The following is a 22,899-nucleotide window of genomic DNA, read 5'->3' as shown; positions in this document are numbered from 1 at the left end:
TACACCACCACCTCCGCGGAACACACACACACACACACACACACACACACACACACACACACACACACACACACACACACACACACACACACACACACACACACACACACACACACACACACACACACACACACACACACACACACACACACACACACACACACACGAGGGGGTACAGAGGCAAAGCAAGAGAGAAAGTATGATAAACACTGAAATGATGAAGAGAGAGGGATGTTGTGATAGGCAGCGGAAGGGGCCAGAATGGTTCCAGAACTGTGTCTGTAGAGAGGAGAGGAGGTCACAGGAAGAGATAGAATATGTCAGGTGAAGGAAGGACATAGAACACAGACAGAAGGCAGATAGACAGGAAAGGTTTAGAGAGAGAAAGTAAGATGGAGTCAAGGAATAGAGTGTGTTGTGTGTTGTGAACTTCTGCTATTTGCACTTTTTTGGTAATGTTGTGGCGTTTTTAAATTTGTTGGGACTAAAATAAGGGTTTAAAGTGGTTACGGATTTAACCACACCACAGCCAACGTGGCTACTGGACACCATAACATCATACCGTTCCCAAAAAGCAGTTATAGAGGCTTGCTAATTGGGAGTCAGTGCTCACACAGGTCAGACCAGCAGCCACAGTCTCAGTCATGGTACGCTGATCACTGCAAGTGCTGACAAGCGACATACTAATTCCTACACGGGTTGTGCTTATACGTTTACTGAGGTTGTGGTTCTGGTTTAAGGACTTCAGTGTTTTGTACCATACTATTGTATGTATAAAATAATGTTTGCTTTCGAAATCTTTGTTGAAGAAGAGTCTGGGCAATTATGTTTTAGACTTACTAGAAACACTAAAAGTTAGAAACTTTCTAGTAAGACTAAAGCATCTTATATTTAGATTTAGTCTGGCTTAATCTAGTTACCTCAATGCTTAAAGTGTGATTACCTTTGAGGGGATTAAGTATGTTTACCTACACCCATTACCTACAGTCTATCACCCATTAGGGTTAGGTTTAGGTATAGTTTTACTGAGGTTAGGTTTAGGGTTAGGTTTAGGCTGACTGGCTAATCACAGCGCATCCTTGCACAACCCGTGTAGGCTTTGGTACGTATGACGCTGCTGACAGTGGTGCTGGCGCTGTCCCTGGTGCTGAAATGGTACAACAACTGAACAGAACAGCAAGTCTATGTGTAGAGCAAGGAATGGGTTCCCATTAAACATTGAAATACGCCATTAATATACCTTAGAGTTGTTGTGTGGAAATAATAAAAAGTCCCCCTTCTGTTTAGCCTAGAACTGCAGTACTAGAACTTGGGGTCATGTGATCAGTGACATCACGCCGGTGTACTCTTTGGCCTGTAGAGACATTAAAAACACTTGACCTCAACCGTTACCACCATTGCCATATAGTTGGCAAATTATAAGTACAAATTATTTAATTTTGACCTTTAAACACTGCATGATGCTCGTCTCACATTTAAGATCTCCTCCTAAGAGCACCTCCACCACTGAAACAGTTTATAGATCAAAGGGTGGAAGTGCAAACCAAATGGACCCGCACGGGTCTTCACGTAGAGACAGGGTAAGAGTAGAGAGTCTAGAGACTGTGTATGTGTGCCCCTGGCTGGACAGTGGTACAGAGAGAGAGACAGACACCATCAGGGCGGTGCCCCTGGCTGGACAGTGGTACACAGAGAGAAGACACCATTAGGGTGACCTCACAGCATGATGCTGGGGAAAAGAGAGAGAGAGAGTGTGTGTGTGTAATCAGTAATTACCTGGTTTTGAATGTAAGCATTTACTCTTTCCAGCATTCCCTCACAAGTGTATTCATAGGGCAAGAATGGCTCCACCTGCAAGCGCGCACACACACACACACACACACACACACACACACACACACACACACACACACACACACACAATATATATATATATCCCTAACTCTTATAGACTCAGTCCTTATGTTCCAACTCATGTCTGCCTTTTAGTCATTGTGAAAACAAACTGCAGCATTATTCATAATAAGTAGTTGAATGGTGTATGAAAACAAATTACAAATGTGGAATGCTTGCGCAAACAGAAGATGATCAGCAGGAGATTAGCAGAAAAAACATTTAGAATAGAAAGAATAATAATGCTCGCACTCTATATTGCAAGATGGCAGATAAGCCCTCTGATCGCCAAATAATCTTTAACATGATGCAATATGATGACAAAAAGACACTGGAAGGTGAATTTTGGCTATAAAATGTAAAGACTATAAAAAATAAAGTGAGAGAATGAGAGAGAGAAAAGGCAAAGTCCCTCAATCATTCAGTTATAACAATAACCAGACATGTGATTGTTTATCAAGAGTGACATATTCATTAGCGCACCTATGAGCGGCTTCATTACAGACATATACCGTGCTCTAGCCTCACATTAAAATCAATGAACTCATACATCACAGGTGACAGCTTCTAATTGATTTGAATATTTTTAGCAGCAACGGTGTCGATATTGCAAACAGCACATCAGAGTGGCGACAGATCGCAAATAAACCAATACTGACAAAGCTATATAGGCTTGAGAACTAGCCTATGTTCTACTGTCTGCTTGGTTTTCTACTTCAGTCTCATTGCTGTGGATGTTGACCACATCACATATTCAACGTTCAACATGGAGTCAACACCACCAGGGGTCCATATGGACCCTTACTAATCTGTAACTCTCTTTTACAGTGTAGATTGGCGGTCTCAGAGACTTTAAAAAAAAGAATATCAAACTGGGGATCCTTGAAACTAAAAAGGTTGAGAGAATCACTGAACTAAACTATACTGTAAAGCAATCTACACTGTAAAATCTTTAGTGCTCATCTCACTCAGAGAAAGTGCAAAAATGGAACCTTTACAGTTCCTTACCGGTCCATTTGGACCGTTTTGGTGGTCCCCCATTTGGACCGCTAGTGGTCCCCGGACCCGACGTTGAGAACCAGTGAAGCAACTACAGTACATGAAGCCTAGCATATATTCTGGAGGCGAACATTGATCCTCACGGGGTATGGGATTCAGCAATGTGAAGCCACGCTCCATCATTGATGCCATAGAAAGCATAGTTTATGACTGTGAAATAACAGATTCCACCCGCGTCCTTGCATTCTAAATAGACCATTGTGAAAGCATTGCATCCATAACTTTGAGACATGTCATGTTGAGACACATTGATTGCGCATACAGAGAGTTTACACCTCTCGTGCCTCCCACCACAGTTAAAATGAGATCTCATTGTTTACCGTGCGGCCACAAAAGCACTCTGGCTTTTAAATTGATGAATGGTTCCCTTTAGCCCTCGGTTCTTTTTAGCGTTCCCTTATTAGTTTATTTCATCTGAGTTTAATGAAATGTATCTGGCATCTCATCAGCTATTCCACAACGCAATTTGCCTTTTGGGCATCTTTATATAATAGAAAGAGAGAGTGGAGAGGAGGACTAGAGCTCTCTCTCTCCATTAAGGATGTGCATTTTTGGCATTTTTTGCATGGCGGATAAAGTTAAAGCCAATATCAGCTTGTGGCTCTAGTCTAGACCGAATAGTGACGTTCAACCATCACCATTAGTGGATCACGTCGGCACCCCACTGTGACAGAAAAAGAAGAATGCATCCCATATTAGAACCAAGCACCTCTAATTGTTTCTAATGTGTCAAATCCATTCACTGGTACATGGTTAAATGTGGACTGCCCCCCATTGCTTAGTACTCGTCATAGAGGCCGGTTTCAAATCAGTGGTGGAATCTCTCTAAAAGTATAGTTCTATTTACATATCTAAACTCACTGGATCTCTTGTCTGCTAGAAATACCACAGCACCTGACAGGCAGTAATTATAAGCCGTATTTATTAACCGGTGGTATTGAATATTGACTAAAGAACAGAAACAGACTGTATAGAAAACAAGGCCAGACACCTTTTTTGATCCACTGCTACTGCAGCAAATACAGGCAGGTAAATGTGCCTATAACAGAGAACCTGTCTGCTCTTTGAGTTCTTGTTCATGCAGAAACCTTGTATCGCTATGTTGCATATTTTTATGTTTTTTTTCATAAAAAAAGGAGAAAAAACAGTACTTTGTCGTATGACAGTGTCGCACAAATAATGTACGCCAGGTTTAAAGTGGGTTTTATTATAATTAACGACTAAACTACACTGATCATAGTAACTGTAGCCTACTGTATGCACTGTATTGGACATACAAGGTTGCCACCTGACAGTGACAATCTTTTTTTAATCCGAGCCACTCAGTCAGCGGCCTTGGCTTTTTTACTGCCCCTCTCTCTGATGATTGACAATAATGTTGCCGCCAGGGGGAATGCACTCCATTTTCCTTCCATCAGCGGTAAAACATAAGGTCTATTTAACATACCTGGCATGCAGGAGCAAACGTGCATCTCGCCGAGGCATGGGAGCCAGTTGGCCACAGCTTGCCGTGTTGCTCTAATGGCAGATTGAGCGCAGCGTGATTGATTAACATGATCTGCTGTAGACAATGCCTGGGGGTAGGCTGCCTCATGAAATAGCCCAGGTGTGGGCACGGCTTACTGACCGAGCCACTCAATCTCTTAACCAATTAGTAGTGCAGGGAGTGGTGAGGCATAGCCAGTGAAGCGGTTTGCTGTGGCATCAGACAACGTGATTTAGAGCTCTATCAAGGGCTCTAAAAGTGGTTCAAACCAGGGTACTGGGTCTGAGGGAGCAAATTATGCCTTTCGACTAGAGTCACTAGACGACATCATTTTTCTGCTGTATTTCTTAGAAAGGAGAATGTAGAGAAACAAATCCAATAAGGGCAAGAGAGTACCGACATTCAAGATGAGAACAGGAATCGGATTCTTTCACACAGCACATGCTGAGTTCACTGGCTGAGTCATCAGGTGCCCCTGAGGGTATTTAACAGTCACATGCTGTCAGTGACAATATGTGAACTGCACTATACATAAAAAGGATGTTCAAGCCATGGCCAAACTCTACACTGTACTTGCCTTAGTCATCATGATTTTGCGGATGGTGCTGTCAAACTCATAGGAGTTGTTGAAGTCAACGGTGACAACATGTGGCCTGCCGATGTACTGTTCTGCATATGGATGCTGAGAGGACACCTGAGGAGAATGAATGGGATACAGTTTATACACACATAATAGCAGATCTACAAGCTCAGAACATGTCGAGCCTTGTACGCCTGTTATTCTTCGGCGCGAGACACTGTCACAAGGTACAAATCGGGCACCACGTGTCGCCCCTAAAAGAGACCGAAACAGAGCATGAAGGACGGGTGGATTTTGAAGCCTGCAAATAGCTGCCTGTTTTTTTTAACGAAAATAAATTACTTATTATTTTCTATCAATTACACACCCCATGAATCCTTGAATTCGAATTTTTGTCGTGAATTCATATTAATGTATTCATGTATTATTGGTGTTTTGTAAAGAAGAAATTGGTCTAGACTTGCTGAATGTGTATTTAAAGCACACACACACACACACACACACACACACAAACACACACACACACACACACACACACACGTAAGAATTGTGAGGAAGCTGTAAGCCATTATGGTCAACCTCTCTCACCTCCTCCACGAGGTGGTAATGGGACAATAGGGACAATAACAAAATCAATAAGCTATTGTTACTCCATCGAGGAAGATGAATCCTTCCCCCAATGGAGTAAAAATAGATAAACTTGTACAATGAGACTCACAGTCGCTCTGTAACACTGTAACATCCACTCTGAGCACAATACCATACTAATACCGAGTATGACGTTATATATACACAGTACACACGCACATGATTAAGTAACATGTGTTATGTTCCGATGGGGCATTGTGACACAGCACAATGCATGATGCTCCCGGTATTGTAAAATAAATTATATGTAATATGCGTTTCCGTCATTCAAGTATCTCTGTAATCTGTTTTTATCATCAGCCAATCAGCGTGCATGATAGTTTTAATTTGCTAGTCAAGTTTGTCAATGTTTTATTATTTAACAGAATTCTTTCCCTCGCATTTCCCACGTACTCTCACGAATCCCCCGTAGTGCCTATGCATAAACCTAGGGGTTCAACAAACAGCACTACCCAATGTGCCCATGGTTCTGAAAAGATTGGCGTGAAACTTTGCAGGCACATTCCAAGTAAGGAAGGCAGAAACAAATCCTTGAAATCTGAAAAAGGTTTCAAAGATTTAAAAAATGAATTCTCCAAATATAGTACATTGCTAATTTCATGTATAACATAGATAGAGCATTAATATATGAAATAATAATAATAAATAGATGATATATGGAGATTTTTTACACCCAACAGCGATGCTGCATTCACACATCAAAGCTGAGGGCACACTTTAACAGAAAGGCAACACAGCTGTTCTTCCCCAGAGAAAAGTTCTCCATGACTTGATGAAGTCACGTAGGTGCTGAATTGGCTGGTTTTCGATGGACAGCATGGCCAATGCATTGAGTCGCAGCTGTCCCCTGGTATTGCAGCCGCACCTCTTCAAGATGGAAAAGTTCCTCTCTGCCTGAGATATTCTTATATGAATTATGATAATCTTCAGCGTCAGTGGCGTTCTCAGCAAAAGCCTCATCTAAGTTGTTCTTGGATGTTAACAGAGACAGGACTGTCTTGCCAATATGAAGCTCAGCGTAGCGATACAGAGGTCAGCTCAGACTTAAACTTTTACACATTTCCTACAGGCCAATAGTGTCACAGCAAAGTCACGCTCAGATGCAGGATGTGACAGGACAAATTGCTGGGAAGAGCAAGCCGTCAACCAGCTTTGGAGGGATCAGATGGTCACTCTTGAGAAAACGTCTGTTCCACCTGGGGGATGATTGTGATGACTGTGTGTGCCACATTCCTCCTGCACTACTGCCGTGGTGTTTACTTCGGCTCGTCTTCTCCGTCAGGAGAAAATTAATCAGTTTAACACATTATTCTGGACATTCTCATTGAAACAGGTGAGCGTACTGCTGATCCCAGGTGCATGGATGCAATGTTTTTGCAGTGTTTGCAGTATAAAACATTCATGGCTGGCATATACAGTAAGCAAGGAAAGGAACTCCAGCAGCTGCAGGAAGGCTTTGTCCCCGAGTTTCTTTGACAGGGTGTACAGTATACGCTTCACTTACGTGGCCTCCTCCCATCCTGGTTGTGTGTGTATGACCTCTACGCTGGAGCAGTGCAGCACAGTTTTCCCAAAACTGCACGGACAACTCTACCTTTAAAGTCCCATCGCACAGGGATGGCCATGGAATGCATTTGTGTTGCCTCTGCAATGTACCCTAACTGTGCCTAACATGTTGTGCACGGATAAAGGTGGCAAAACAATTCAATCTAAAGAAAACAACACCAGGAAGACACTCATCCTTTCTGAACAAAGTTGCTGCACGTTCAGTTTCAGCTGCTGGGTGTGTAGCAGTGAACAATGAGGGAATGAGGATATGTCTCTTTCATTAGTGTCTGTACCCCACGGACATTCACACTCATTAGCTTGTCTCCTGGCTTCAATGGTTCCAGCACAGCCTTGATGCTATTACAGAGGCTGAGTCTAGTTTTATCTTTGACTTCAACAAATTCCAAAAACCTCTCCGTCATTGAATTGCCAGGCAACATGTATTGCAGCACAACCAACCACCATTTTGATTTAAACAAGCCTGTTTGTTACAGTATCTACAGTGCTGGATGTCCCTTTGAAGACAGGCTGAGTGTCATAGTGCCTCTGAAGCCTCAAATCGCCCTCACACATAAAGTAGATGCATCTGAATGTTTACATTACTATTCTTCAGAGAGTCTGCTGACTCGTTGTTGCCCTACGGTGCTGTTTCACATTTTCCACTCAGTTGAATATACATAATTCTCCAGGTGACTCTGACTGCTCTCATGCTTTGCATTCCTCTCAGATGTTTTCAAGTCTTTGGAATCACTCCTGGACCGCGAGAACCATCTCCATCAAATTGTAGACATGGAAGAGTGCCTTCTTTTAAATGCTAACCACTTTTCCTTTGGAAACCAGACCACGCACTGTATTCATCTACTCTGACTGTTCGAAGATTTACCGATTTAAGAGCACTCTATGATGTCAAACCCAGAGTGCTATTATTTCTGTATTTCTGAACGCACCAAGTATGTAAACACACACATGTTAATTGCAGTATAATCTTAAGCACTTGACCCTACAGTATGTGGTTGACCGGAGTCCCTCAGGGCCCTATACTACGGTCATTTCCATTATTGTGGGGAAAGCTTTCGTTGAAAACAAGCCGGTCCACAAGCATTGAGAACTTGTTGATCTGCTATTTTCTGCTATACAGATGCTAGGGTTTAAGACTGCTACGGTTTGGGGTGGTTAAGGTCACGATGAGGATCTGGGAGGGGCAATACGATTGCGTGACCGCAAACTTCCATATTCGGGGCTTTTAGAAATGAAGTACGGGTTTTACTGGTTTTGGAGCCACAACCTATACTGTAAATGATGGGTTGCTACTGTATATTACTTTGTACAAACCAAAATTATGTATATGCAAGCATTCAGCTGAGGACGGGCAGACAAATGGATCAATCAAACTACCGGTAGTACATCAAATGGCAATGAATGAGTACATAATTGGTCGTTGACTCCCAAGAACACCATGCCTGAGGCTTCCATGATCAAACATGATGCGACCCACTGTGAATATACAATAACAAACTGCAGAAAGGGCCCTGCCTCCAGAGTGATCGGTACCTTTCTGGAGGTGGGCTTCCCCCTGAAGAAGTCATGGTTGAGAGAGCTGTGGGAAGGGTTGAACTTGGGCTGAAGGAAGATGCAGCCGTTGGCTATGGCCTCTAGAGGCGCAGGGCCTTCGTATGGGAAGCCAAATCCGATGAAGAGCTGTAAGAGGAAAAGGTAGTTTGCAATTAACTCATGCTGCTGATATCCAGATACAATCTTGTATACAGAAACATCATCCAATACATTATTACCATAATGTTGCTAAAAATGAATAGTATTCCTAATTCATGTACAGTAGCAAAGTGCTACTGTAGGTAACAATCTGCAACGTCTGAGCGAGTGCTGGGTTGGAATATGATCCTTGAGGACTTTCTTTACAGCATTAGATCATTGCTGTTGGTGGAAACCTTGAACAGTATATGTCTGAAACATTCCTTTTATATACGTTTTAAAACAAAGAGTGAAAATAGCCGATCTGCTTTGGGGGTTTGTAGATCTGTATTTTCACTACTTTTGCATGACACTCTTGTATGATAAAGTAGGGCATTGATCGGGAAAATAAATAAATAAATATGGACATACAAAGTTTCTGTCTGATGGGAATGACATTGTAGTTGCATTGAGTGTAGCAACACAACATCTTTAATATCAGCAGGCACTACATAAGTTTAGACTTAATGTTTAACTTGAAATGCTTGCATGAGCAGAATAATTTACAATCTAATAATCTGACACCATATGTGAAATTATCAGCAATCCAGCTGCTAAACCAGGGGTATTCAACTAGATTCGGCCGGGTGCCACTGCTGTAGAATGATTGTGTGGGGGGCTGAAAATTGTGGGTTCTCAAAATGCATTTTGTGCTCAAACACAAAGATTTATGTAGCAGGATAATATATGTCTATACAGGTATGATACCTTAGAATAGATGTAGACCTATTTGACAGTGCATAAACATAATTGTATTGACATTAACGAGTGTCAGCTGGACACACACACACACACACACACACACACACACACACACACACACACACACACACACACACACACACACACACACACACACACACACCCTCTGCAGTGCTCTAGTCTAAAGTGACTGGAGTCTGTCTCATGTCTCTCCAAAAGCCCTTGAATGTGATGGAATATGATTAAGAATAACTGTCATAATGGTAATCTCACACCTCATATCGCACACACCATACCTCATACCTGTAACTTTCATTAGTCCTTTTATTTTAAATTGTTCCAGGGACCACAAGGGGGCGACACGCAGGGAAGTTTGACAGCAGTGGAACTGGCAGTGACTGTGAAGCACTAAAATAACCCACCAGAAGAACACTGGTTTTTATGCATTTCATATATTTCTGTGTCTGCGCCTACAGTGTATGTGATTCTCCAAATAAAGGGGAGGGATGACTTATATTTGTCTGTCATTAATCAAACTCAGTGGAGTATTGCAGACACACCCACATACTGTACGGAACACCACATTGACAATAATGTTTTAGCTCATAATAAATACAGTAACCCTACTCTTGGCGCTGATTGTGATCATGTTATGATTACATTGCCTGCATGAAACTCAGGAGTAAACACTGCACTGGGATGAGTGCGTCAGTTTACCGTCCTAAATATATTATGGCACAGTCAGTTTACCGTCCTAAATATATTATGGCACAGTCAGTTTACCGTCCTAAATATATTATGGCACAGTCAGTTTACCGTCCTAAATATATTATGGCACAGTTAGTTTACCGTCCTAAATATATTATGGCAGTCAGTTTACCGTCCTAAATATATTATGGCACAGTCAGTTTACCGTCCTAAATATATTATGCCACTTGATTAGATATTAGTCTTGATTTGATCACGATCCCCTTGGACTGGCCAGGTCTCGAGTTACACCAAACAGTAAAAACGGAGTACACAACAAAGCAAAGCATCGTTCTCATTATTACCTTGGCTTTCCTGAGGAGCTGCTGAAGCTCCTGTTGGGGCAGCAGGCCGTGGTTCTTGACAAAAGCAGGCACCTCTGGGGGACGCTGTGCCTCATAATAGACAGTCCCATGGATCTCCATGTAGCGGTGCAGAATGGCCAAGAACTTCTCTTTACCCTGTGAGTGCAGATACAGAAACAGTACTGTCTGATATACTGCTTCTCAACAGACTGACAACAGACCCCTTATCCATAAACTTCTTTGCCTTTTTTTTTTTAGCCGATCTACATCGACACATTGTGAGCTTGTAGATTGAACTATTGAAAAATGTTTTTCAAAAAAGGAAAAAGTAATTTAGGGATAAAGTGTAAGGCACTGGCGAAAACTAGGGGTGGGCAAAAAACGATTCAGGGATATATCGCGATTTCACAATCGAATCGCCAAGTTCAGAATTGATGTATATTGAGGTATTATTACAATATAAGGGGGAAGAACTTTTTCCAAAAAGTGTACAGTATTTGTTAAAATCATGCTTTTATGTGGACACGCCCACCAGTTCATTAAGTATGCCTGGTTTGCCTGGTGGGTGGTGATGGGTGATGATCCACCTGAACTGAAGCCGCACCCACAGCTGTAGTTGTATGATAAAGGGGGAGGGGTTGATAGTGTGGTGTCACTATATTACTGTTTACTTCATTGGCCCGTTTGACTGTCAAGGGTTCAGCCTCCAGGAAGAAACCCTAAATACAAAGTTAATACACCATTGCACATAAAAACAACTCCAGGGTGTCTAATGAAGTACTGTCACCTCATAGACACATGAAAAACTGGAAAAATACAAAAATTGTGGCACTCCATCTTTAAGAATCATAAAATAAATCGAATCGGCACCCTATAGGTATCGATATTGTATCGAATCGGGAGGTAAGTGAATCGTCCCATCCCAAGCGAAATGCATTACCCCCCCGCGCTTTTGAAATGACCATCATGTTTTGGAAAAGGCCTAATCTTCATAACGGCCAGCCCTCTCACCCACCAGAGATTATAGGCTCCAGAGCTGTAGCCATAGCAATAAGTCACTGTCTCTTTCCACAGTGGGATAGCTAGCTGTCCCCTGTCACACGCAGAGAGACAAACCGATGTGACCTGTTAAGAGAAGTGATGCAAGTCATCTATTGTGAACAGCGGTAGAGCATGAATTATTTACTCATGTTAAGACTTCAATGAATAAATGCATAAATGTTCTCTGAACATTGCTCCTTCTTCTCATCTCGGGCCATGTTTTGGTGGAACTTTGAGAGGGAATTACGGTACATAGTTTATAGCTGAACCTTTGAGAAAACGTAGAGAAAACTAATAACAAATAACAGAATTAATAATAGATTTAGCTTCTAGACAATGCCCCTGGCTTAGCACAGTATTTGTATTATATTTTGTTCTATTATTATACTTGAATAACTAACAATTTACATTTGAGTGACTATTCTATGTTGTTCATCATCTTTCATCGTCTTTGAGAACACAAACATTAAAAAGCAAAACATTTATAAAAGATGTACCAACCTAAAGAAAGAACTTTCTGTGTTTTGTTAAAAGCAGAAACTCCTCATGCATTACTCCAGGGGTAACAGTATTATCGATCACAAATGGAACTGGCTCCTGTGTGCAGAGATGCGCCACGCTGTGCAGCCCTGGAGCCTTCTGATGAGAACAGACTGTGCTTTTTGAATAAACCTTACAATATTTATCATGATCGTTCAGGTGGATTCTGGGGGAATAACTATTTCTGCAAGAGAAACTTACAAGAATCTGCACCAACGTTAAGCCTATACACCACTGAAGAGCTATAGATCTATGTAGTTAAAGAAAGGTGTTGTTCCTGTCTAACGGTGAAATGTGATTTACACACTGAATTGGATTCAGGATTCAAGATTCAACAACTTGGCCCAAACAAACTACTTACTTGGAGCTGGGTGGATCCATCAGTGAATGCAGAGTAGGATAGAAGTACATGCAGAGAGGGGGGGAGGGACAGATTAGTCATTCTTTTCTCATAGCAGGCAGTGCAAAACTTAACACTGTATAAGCACTCATAAATAATCATAATCCATACAATGTTTTATATCAATCACGATGTAAATCAGAGAGAGAGATCATGCCAGCTTCCCATTATTATAAACAGTGATTATACTACCGGTATAATGCCAGGGGGCTGGCCCAGTTCCGGTGAGCCGCCCCGCGCCCGAAACGGTTGAGAATTGACAGAGTTACCAACCAAGCTATTTTTGTGCTTGGACAGACAGACCCAGGGACAGACAGACAGACCCAGGGACATACATACAGTAGCTGTGTAATGGAGTGGTTGCAGCACTCAAAAATATTATGTATTTCAACTATGAGAATTATAACATTGTCTGACAACTAAATGAGCAATTATGAAGTATTATGATACTTGACCATGCAAGGCTTTAGTAGCCTACTTATGAGTGCTTAAAATAAATTACACAGTGTGAGATTCATAAAAAGTGTTACCACTTAGGGAACACTTTCTATGAAACCCATTTTATTTAACCTTTAGTAAAAACACATTGAGACAAAGTCAAGTGGGAAAAAGATCTATAATGTCTATAATGCATTACACTCTTAATATCCAGAAACAAGACAGAGGATGGTGACGTGTTCATTCGTAGCCTGGGGAGACCCCAACGCATCTGGGATTTGCATGGACATCTTTCAAGCCTATATAAATGTTCTATTGCACTTAAAGCAGTCTCTGAGAGGAGGGCTTCAATAAAATACAGGCAGTGAAAGAACAAAAGACTCAGATGGGAGTGAAGCAAACCTTGGGGCAGGCTGCCAGACACATCAAAGTTGAGAGGGAGATACCTTGCCAGCTGCTCAGGGGGAAACTTACTGTACTCCAAACAACAAAACAATAGCCGATGCATGACCACACTTATTCCTGCTGGACTGGCATATTTGGCAGGAAATGTGCTATCTAATATTCATATTTCAGTTAAAGCTCTGCTTCAGTATGTGACGGCCAGCAGGTTCCACTTCATCAAACTGTCTCACAAACCACCCAGGAAGTGGGCAAGTGGGTCAAATCCAATATTTTTAACAAGCTGTTGGATATCTCCATACATAGTATTTTAACGTTTAAATGACGTTTTGGAAGAAAAATAAATGGGGGATATATAACCAAGTATCATTATCAAGAAGGAAGACCAGTGGTTCTCAAAAGTGTGGACCGGGGACCTCCAGGGGGCCTTAAGGAGTGGTTCCAGGGGGTCGCCAGCAAAATATGTTAATAATAGAATCAATATCAGTTTAACCTATAATTAAAGGGATAGTTCACCCCCAAAACATGTTATTTTCTATCAAGTACACACCCCATGAAGCCTTGAATTCATGGAGATTGTTGTTTTTGTCGCAATCCTAAGTCAATAATGTGATGACCGGAGGAGAGACAGCAAACCTTTTGTGCATCGGACGACAGGTCTCGATGGGGACGCATTTTCGTCCCGACGACTCTCTTTTCGCTGCGACGTTTCATTTTATCGTTGCGTCGGTCAAGGTCAAAGTCGCGACGACAAATGAAACGTCGCAGCGGAAAGAGAGTTGTCAGGACGAAAACGAGACGTGCCGTCCTTCGCACAAAGAGTTCGCTCCTCTTGGACCGGAGACTCAATGGAGACTGCACTGGTCATCAAATATTGCCTCAGGAATGCGATAAAAATGAACAGACATTTTATTCAAGACTCTATGGAAACCCATGGAGCCTTGAATTGTTTTTTTGTTAATTTTAGCAATCAATAGAAAAAAAGTATTTGTTATCTTGTATAGGGTCCCTGGCACAACATATTTTCAGATGGGATTCTGCGGGCAAAATACACGTGTATACTGTATCAATTTGGAGGTCTTTGACACGTTTGAGAACCACTGACTGCACAAGAGAGGAAAGTCTACATGGAAATGGACTTTTGATGGTGTTGCCAAGCAACAGTAAACTCTAGCCCCTGGAGATATCTAGAAGGTACTACAGTTGACTACAGTTAACATAAAACTGTCAGTAAAGTTCTTAATTCCACTTCTCACTGAAGAACAGAAAACTTGCGATGCCCACTCATATTTGTGTTTGGCACCACAACAGAGCCATTTGTTTGACTTCCATGTTTGTTGACACTGTGAATGGCATCTGCGTGCTCATGATCACGTAGTGGTGCATGCAGACGCTCCCTTTGGCAAGACAGTCATAATAACATTGTGTCGTTTATTTGCTGATCTCATAAAGTGAGTATGTTTGCGATTAGAGAGATAATCTGTGAAATCATGCCTTCTTATGTGTGTTATGCAAGCTGAAATCAGAATCTGTTTAGCATTTTAACCACATGAACGCTAGCATCCATATTCTGGGTATTCAGCGACAACAGGTAAACATTCAGCGAAAATGGCTGATCTACAAGCTCACAGCTCGTCGCAAGTCGCTGGATTGTAGATTTGCCTTTTTCCCGGCAAAAACATCTGGTGCAGGGCAATAAACGGCAGGGATCAAATACAGACCCCTGGGTAAAGGCAGTCAACAAAGTATATCCGGGTCGTTAAAACACCTGTGAGTGCAAACTTATCAGATTTGACATTGAATTACTATGTTCCGAGTGTACCGACCTTCCACATGCTGGCTTCCTTGCCGTACACAAGAGCCATGTTGTCCACTTTGTTCCTCTGGATGCTGAGCCGCTCCGTCTCGTTCAGCTCCTCCGCCACAAAGCCCATAAAGGAGTTGTCTGGGGTGTGAGCTGCCAAGGACAAACGGTAAAAGCACTGCCTGGAACATGGCACCTCTAAATCAAGTCATGTCTCGATAAAAGGTGACACGTTGTGGCAGCGTGGCAGGAACCCCGCCATTTGGATCTGCTCTTCAAATTACACCCAAGGGCATTGTGTCACATCTCACTCAGGACATAAACACGCAATGCCACGGTGACAGATGATGATAAGCAAGTCTACCACAGCCGTGGGATGTCAAGTGGAGAAGAGGGAAACAATAAACTGCTTTTCAGCCTGTTCTGAGACCAGAGATAAAAGCTGACATCTCGCAGAGTGTTGGGCTTGTAATAACAATAAGCATTTCCAAAGCAGCGGGGGCTAGCCGCCACAGAGCCTGTGTTCACTGAGTTAATTGGAGGCACAGCTGAAGTTTCCTCTGGCTCCAGTAAACACTGTGGATATCCTGTGATTATCATCCATCACTGGATTTGTCATTTATTTTTGTGTTTGCTCGGTGTGTGCGCACAAGGAGCGTGCACATCAATGTGTGTGCAGCATATAGTGTTGTGTGTTTGCATTCATGTGCATGCGAAACAATGCACGTGATTATGGGCCCCAGTGTGCAGATCGAGGCATCTGTGCATGCACAAGCAGCTGTTCTGAATGTCTCTCAATAACTCTCTCTGTGAGGGGCCTGGGGCACTACTACAGCCACATGCACAGTGCATGCACGCACACACACACACACACACACACACACACACACACACACACACACACACACACAGCTCTCTTCAGCAGGAGACAACGGACATAAAATGGTTATGGTTTGTAGTAAAAAAAAAAAAACCATTAGCCTCGAATTAGGCTTTGAGCTGGCAAACATTCTTTTCAGTCTCTCAGAAAGTAATTTGTCAAACAGCAGAATGGTTAAATCAAAGGTCCACTTACGGAACATAGTCATGTACTGTTTACAGTTGAGATTCCAGTATCCCCAGTTGGTCCTGTAGCCGTGCAGAGTGGCGTACTCCTCGTGGTTATAGGCTGGCTCTGTGCCAAAAGTATCAATCACTCGGATGTGGCACCTGGACGACAGAGGGGAGAGCCACCCAGAGTCACAGCACGTCTTGGGCTATCAACACATTGCATGCAATCCATTCAAATGATGGGCTAGAATCACAGCCAAGACAACACATGTTATCCATTCGAGAGAGAGAGGAACAGTAACGGGGGAAAAAAAATTGCATCTCCTCGATGAACACATACAGTATGCATGCACAAGAACCAGCCAGAAAGACGACGACAACATGGGTAAAAAGAGGCACGAGTCTGCATCAGACAACTGTCACTTTCTCTGTCAGATCCTGTCAAACAAACAATATTGTTATTGTGAGTTATGAAAGCTCAACCCCACCCCCCCACCCCTGCCTGACTCAGAAGCTTTGGCTCGTAAAGCCATCATCGGGTGATAAATATCCTGTTCTGTCTCCACGCCAGTTCGCCCTGAGTGAGCGACACTCAGCCAGGCCTTCAGGTAAGGGGTTTGGCTTTAAACCACAGCCTGATTTAGACTGCTACAGAAACCCCCACCCCTCATCCTTTTTTGTACTGGGTGCAGATCAAGTTATATAAACTATAGAAGAGCGAGCCAGGGCTGTGATCGAGGCAGCTGCATGCTCCTAAACACATGAATCGTATTGGCTTTTACAACAAAAGTAATACAAACTAACCATTTCTCTCAATGAGAGATCTGCCTCATTTGACTTGGAAATGCGACAATTAAGCCTCTCTGATGCTGGCTGTGGAGGCAACTTATCAACAGGGAAGAGGCCATATTGTTCTGTCAACATCAAGGAAAGGGCCTAATAAATTGGTTTATCTTGATGTCACACCAGATTATACTCAGAGTGGTCTTATAAAAGGCTTTTATGGTGAGAAGGGAATGCCATTATATTATGGTCATCACACAGTCTGCATATCAAAGTCTGTGTGTGTGTGTGTGTGTGTGTGTGTGTGTGTGTGTGTGTGTGTGTGTGTGCTATGAGAGAGAGAGTTGGGTAGGGGGGGATCAATGGTTGCAATCTGATTTGTCAATGTCCTGAATCTCTGAGCAGGCTCAGGTCCTGGTGAGGAAATTAAAATATCGGCCTTTTCAACCACTGACAGTTGATAAGTATCGGCCAATCAGCTCACCTTGGACTGACAGTGATGAGAATCAATGCAGGCTTTCAGGCAGCCCGTGCCAGGGCCAGGGTAAGGAGGTTTGGAGGAAGAAAACGATCGATTTCTTGAGAAATGTTTACGGTTGCTGCTTCTGTTTTAACAAGAGGCGTGTGCTCACCTCGTCCTTGTGTGTGTGTGTGTGTGTGTGTGTGTGTGTGTGTGTGTGTGTGTGTGTGTGTGTGTGTGTGTGTGTGTGTGTGTGTGTTTTAGAGGGGAAAAGATGATCCTGCAAAGGAAAGCAGCTCCATGTTGCTGCGCTACACGCTAATTAGCCTCTCTACAGCAAAACATCAAATGTGTTTGTTTTTGTTTTTCATAAGCCTACTGCATCACTTGAAAGATTTGGGTTTATTTTTCTGTTCCTTCTTCATAATTTTCTCTGTTTTACTTATCTTTATCGTTTCAGAGTTTCCATTAACAATCAGGGGACAAGTTCACAACAAATTTTGCTTGTTGCAGCATATACAAGACAACAAAGGGAGTTATATTCTAACCAAGGTAGATATTTCTACATCTACAGTAATCCACTGTGTTGAGAGATGGATTCACTTGTGATAACATTTTGCTGGCGAAGAGGCAGTGTTTGTACAAGTCTACCGACCTGGTCTGACCTAGACCAACCAGCCAATAAACCAATAATCAACTAATACACCAGAACAAAAGACAATTAGCAAATGGATGCAACCGATTATACACTAAGGCCAGAGAAATGGCACAGCATTCTGTATGTCACAAGAGAGAGAGAGAGAGAGAGAGAGAGAGAGTAAGGCAGGAACCGATGTCTGTAGCGGACGAAAGAAGATGGAAACAATAGAGATGGAATGAGAAAATGTGCGAGACAGACATGAGCGTAAAGACTGACTTGTGTTTTCTCAGCGAAAGACCCATCTGCTGTTTCATCTGCTGCATGCCGTGGTAGTCGGTATAGATGAGGTCAAAGGGCAACGGTCCGGTCAGAGGGCAGCTTCCTCTGCCTGGAGGAACTCCCACAAACCTATACAGAGGTTACACACAGTTCACGGAAGTTCAGTCCAGTTATGGAATGTGCAAAACTGTGAAAACCACTGTATACTGTACATGATCAATATCCATATGACAAATCAGTGAACAGGTATATAGAAGCATAAAAGGCTATATACGCATATAGAACAAATCTAATTAAGCAAATATGATGACATTATCAATTAACATTATACATAATACAATAACAACGCTGTATGAACATAATATGAAAAAAGAGCTACATTTGACATGTATACTATAAAGGCAAGTAAGAGAGTGGGAAATAAATAACAAGAAGAGTGAGAGCCGCAGTAGCAATGTAGGTTTCACCCACTCATATCTTTAGTCAAATCTGGCCTGTGGTGCTAGAGGAAAGGTCACAGAGTCACTCAGTCTTGCATGAAGATGCACAGACAAAAATATATCAAGATCATTATCACAGGAATTCTGTCCAATATGTTACACACCCAATGCTTCTTAGACTTCTTAGACAATAAAATGTTACATGATATAATCCAAAATAGTATATACAAAAAATAATAATAATATCTAAAAACAATGATCTGTTTTTAGATATGACTCGGAAGCCAAGTGGCCCAACGGCCTGATTTAGGTGTACACTTAAGACATAATTGTGAAATGTTGTGAGCTTTTACATGTACAAGTATAACTCTTAACACTCCTAGAGTTGTGTGAATAAATGTGTGCAATGTTGGTGAATTTGTGCGTATGTCTGGGTGCGTGCGTGCCTGAGAGGGCAGAACCAGTCAAGCATACAGAATTCAACACTACCTGCCATGGCTGTCTCAAAGTGGGGAGTCTCCCAATTTGTCAGCCCAACTTTTTTTTTTTTTATCCCACGATTTTTTCACCCGTGTCAATTATCTAATGTGATCCAGGGGCTCGACACACCCTCCGCCAACCTAGTCCCCATATATGGGGGACATGGGGAGAGCAACGGACTTTAACTCATGCTTCCTTCATGCCTGAGTGTCCAAGTTGCTCCTTTACACCTGACAGGAGGGAGTTTCCCTGGTTGGACGTAGCGCGTGGAAGGAACACGTTATTCCAACCAGTTCCTTTCCCCTCCATCAGGCTTGCCAGGGGGAGGCAGTTTAGAGACTAGGATTACTGCATGTTTTTTGTGAGGGTACCTACCCTAGCGGACACGGGGAGAACATGCAAACTCCACACAGAAAGGCCCTTTCGCCAACCCTGCCTTGGGTATGGGCACTGATGACGCGGAGGAGGAAACACGCCGCCAGCACCCACAGTGTCCCGAGCGGGAATCGAATCCAGGACCTTCTAGCTGTGAGGCGACAGCCACCACCAACTGTGCCACCGTGTCCAGCCCAACCTTTTTTGCTCACAGACACACTTCAGCGAGCGCGGGCACGCACGCACACACGCACACACCTGTATTACATTTGTGTGGGTACTGTCAACTGAGTTCCATTGGCTACATTCATCCTTCTCATCTTGGTATCCCGTGAAAGCACACACACAAACACACATGCTGTATACATGAATCAGGCATTTGTTGGGATTATGAAAGGTAGCGAGATGAATGGCGGCAGCATTGATTATAATAAAGCTCTTATTGTGTTCCATGTACATAGTCCACACCGGCAAATGCAAGTAACACCTCTCAGCACGCTTGCATACAAAAGTGTCACTGAAATAAAGGTTGATGTCATCATTAAACTACAGCTGTGTGTCCCATTTGGTGTGCTATACAACAGAATGTCTGTTCTATTATATCTTCCTGTCTCCATCATCTTCACACCCGTCTTATGATCAGTAAACAACTGATAACACAGTTCTCTGCTGTGTTGCCAACGAGGCAATCATCAGCCTGCGGTGAGGCAGGACATAAATACAGCACACATTCATTGCTCTGATTTGCCTGCTTTGTTGTCTTCAGAGCTGGGATTCAAGGCAACACTTTGACAAATAGAAAAGAAAGACATAATTATGCAAACACAAACATGTCTTCATTGAAAATCAAAGCGCTTCCGCAATATGAAACACTTATAATTACAAGAGGGGCTTATTTTTCTCTCACTCATATAGGTACGAGCAACACAATCTCCGCAAGACTATGCAACAACAGGAAAATAAATCACAATCATGTGAAGTGAGGGGTGCTCTTATCATCATACATCACATTCCGTGCTTAGCCAATCAGCTGAGCACATTCCGTGCTCATATACACAAACACACAAAGCTGGGCAGTGGGCACAGGAGGGGCTAGTGCCTCTCAAAAGTAAGAATAATAACACTGGACAGTAATGAAATTAACAGAAGGGACAATGAAGTAAGATACATATACATCAAGTACACTTGATGTATATGTGTATATTAGGGATACACGATTATTCGGTAGCATAATCGCAATAATAATAATAATCGCCATAAAGATTCCATATGGGTATCGGAACGGTCTCAAAATAATACAGATTATTTAATCGGTTTTCATCAGCTATGTTTTTTGTAAATGAACAATGTAAAAAATCATCAAAGAGTTCAATATAAATCAAAAGGTATGATGTAAAATATTAAGAAATCGTAAGTAAAAAAAATATTTTTCTACATTTAATTTGTGTACTCAGCTCATTCAGTTGTGAAAACAGACACTTGGAAAAGAGTATCTATCTAGGCTATTTATTGATTTATTGAATCTGCCTCATCTGGTACATTGCTCAAAATTAATAACCATAAAAAAAATTGTTAATATATAAGTATAGTGTGGCACAAGTGGAAAGGCCATGGGGTCACCAAAAGGAATAGTTTATCCCGCAATCTGATAAACTATACATTTTTAGCTTGAGGGTGATGCTAGGGTTCTTACTCCCTGGAGAAAGTTTCATGAAAATCTGCAAATTAGATTTTTAACCTTTGTGCTATAACTTTGATAACTTTTGGTTACGCTAGAGGAAAGGCCATGGAGTCACCAAAACCATTGTGGTGCATAGAAAATTACATCCAGCCAGGAATTTTCCAGATGTTGTTGTGACCTTAATGGTGGGTGCACTGGGTGGAAGGACGGACAGGTGGACAGACCAACATGGCCATCCTGTTTCTCTGCTGCAAGCAAGTCTAATGTAAGTCAGATACAAAGGCAGTGTGGTAGTACAGTATATTAGTCTGCCTCCCATCTGCTACAAATAAAGCCTCAAACTGTGCACAGCTCTACAGCTGCTACTTGTCTGCTACTATCCAGTTGAATTGTCCACTATAGTCCCAAAAAAGGAAATGGGTTCCTCCGTATAGAGCGTCGCAGTCCCACCCCCTTTCAGAACGACGAGTGGACCAGAAATGAATCCCAATGCATTTTTCCCATAGGCTCTTCTTAAAGTATTTATTTAAAGACGGTTACGCCGCGGACAAAGCCAACTCGGATCGTGACAAATCATGACAATGAACACAATATTTTGGGCCCATCAAATCATTAGAAAGAAGAAAATAAAGGCAGGAGACAACACTATTTGTTTTGTTTTTCTTCTTATAAATTATCGGCCCAAAACATTGTGTTCATTGTCATGATTTGTCACGATCCGAGTTGGCTTTGTCCGCGGCGTAACCGTCTTTAAATAAATACTTTAAGAAAAGCCTAAAAAATGCATTGGGATTCATTTCCTGGGCCACTCGTCGTTCTGAAAGATGGAGGGACTGCGACGCTCTATAGGGGAGGCGATCAGCAACTATGACACTGCAATGTGGTTCATGACTTCAAACACATGCTGTTGTCATTTAGGAGGGTAATCTGGGCTCTGGGATTTATGTACATGTATCAGAGAGTAATCCTGTCTGAAGCCCAGAAGCCTAAATTCTCCCTGGGCCATGGGGGATTTCCCTTTGCATGAGCGCTAGGTGTTTGGTTTCCCATATGGAAGACAAAAGTCAGATTCAGAGTGACATTGCCATTTCAGTGAATACACACAATTTAACTTCCCTACATTGATTCTTCAGAGAACCTGACTATTTACAAAGTGAGTGATTATAAAAGTCAAAGTGGTGCCCACAGCCATGTGAAACTGCAAGAGTTAGCAAAGTACCAAAGTAATTGCCTCCATTCCCAGGAGCTTGATGTAGTTAGAAAATAGACCCTACAGCCCTATTGCCTCTCAACAGAATTTCACTTACTGTAGATTCTCCAAACGAAATGTCTGTAGGAGGACATCGTTATTTTTGTATTTATCATCTGT

The 22,899-nt window shown here is 42.3% G+C and overlaps 2 protein-coding genes across 2 annotated transcripts in view; both read right to left on the bottom strand.

Moving 5' to 3' along the window:
- LOC308323678 (large ribosomal subunit protein uL30-like) overlaps positions 1–22,899 on the bottom strand; it is a 192,497-nt gene that overhangs the window by 10,787 nt on the left and 158,811 nt on the right. The gene's annotated exons all lie outside the window — the stretch shown is intronic.
- mgat5b (alpha-1,6-mannosylglycoprotein 6-beta-N-acetylglucosaminyltransferase B) overlaps positions 1–22,899 on the bottom strand; it is a gene marked incomplete at both ends in the record, with an annotated part of 70,824 nt that overhangs the window by 1,642 nt on the left and 46,283 nt on the right. The window contains 7 exons of the mRNA XM_080775432.1: positions 1,777–1,851; positions 5,016–5,132; positions 8,766–8,912; positions 10,718–10,873; positions 15,365–15,495; positions 16,418–16,551; positions 18,552–18,683. Coding sequence (XP_080631558.1) covers positions 1,777–1,851; positions 5,016–5,132; positions 8,766–8,912; positions 10,718–10,873; positions 15,365–15,495; positions 16,418–16,551; positions 18,552–18,683 — 892 coding nt within the window. The remainder of the gene's footprint in view (positions 1–1,776; positions 1,852–5,015; positions 5,133–8,765; positions 8,913–10,717; positions 10,874–15,364; positions 15,496–16,417; positions 16,552–18,551; positions 18,684–22,899) is intronic.

The sequence above is a fragment of the Protomyctophum bolini genome (genome assembly GCF_963924005.1).
Source record: "Protomyctophum bolini genome assembly, chromosome: 11".
Lineage (NCBI taxonomy): Eukaryota > Metazoa > Chordata > Actinopteri > Myctophiformes > Myctophidae > Protomyctophum > Protomyctophum bolini.
The sequence above is the reverse complement of the archived record's forward strand: the minus strand, read 5'-3'. Positions and strand labels throughout refer to the sequence as shown.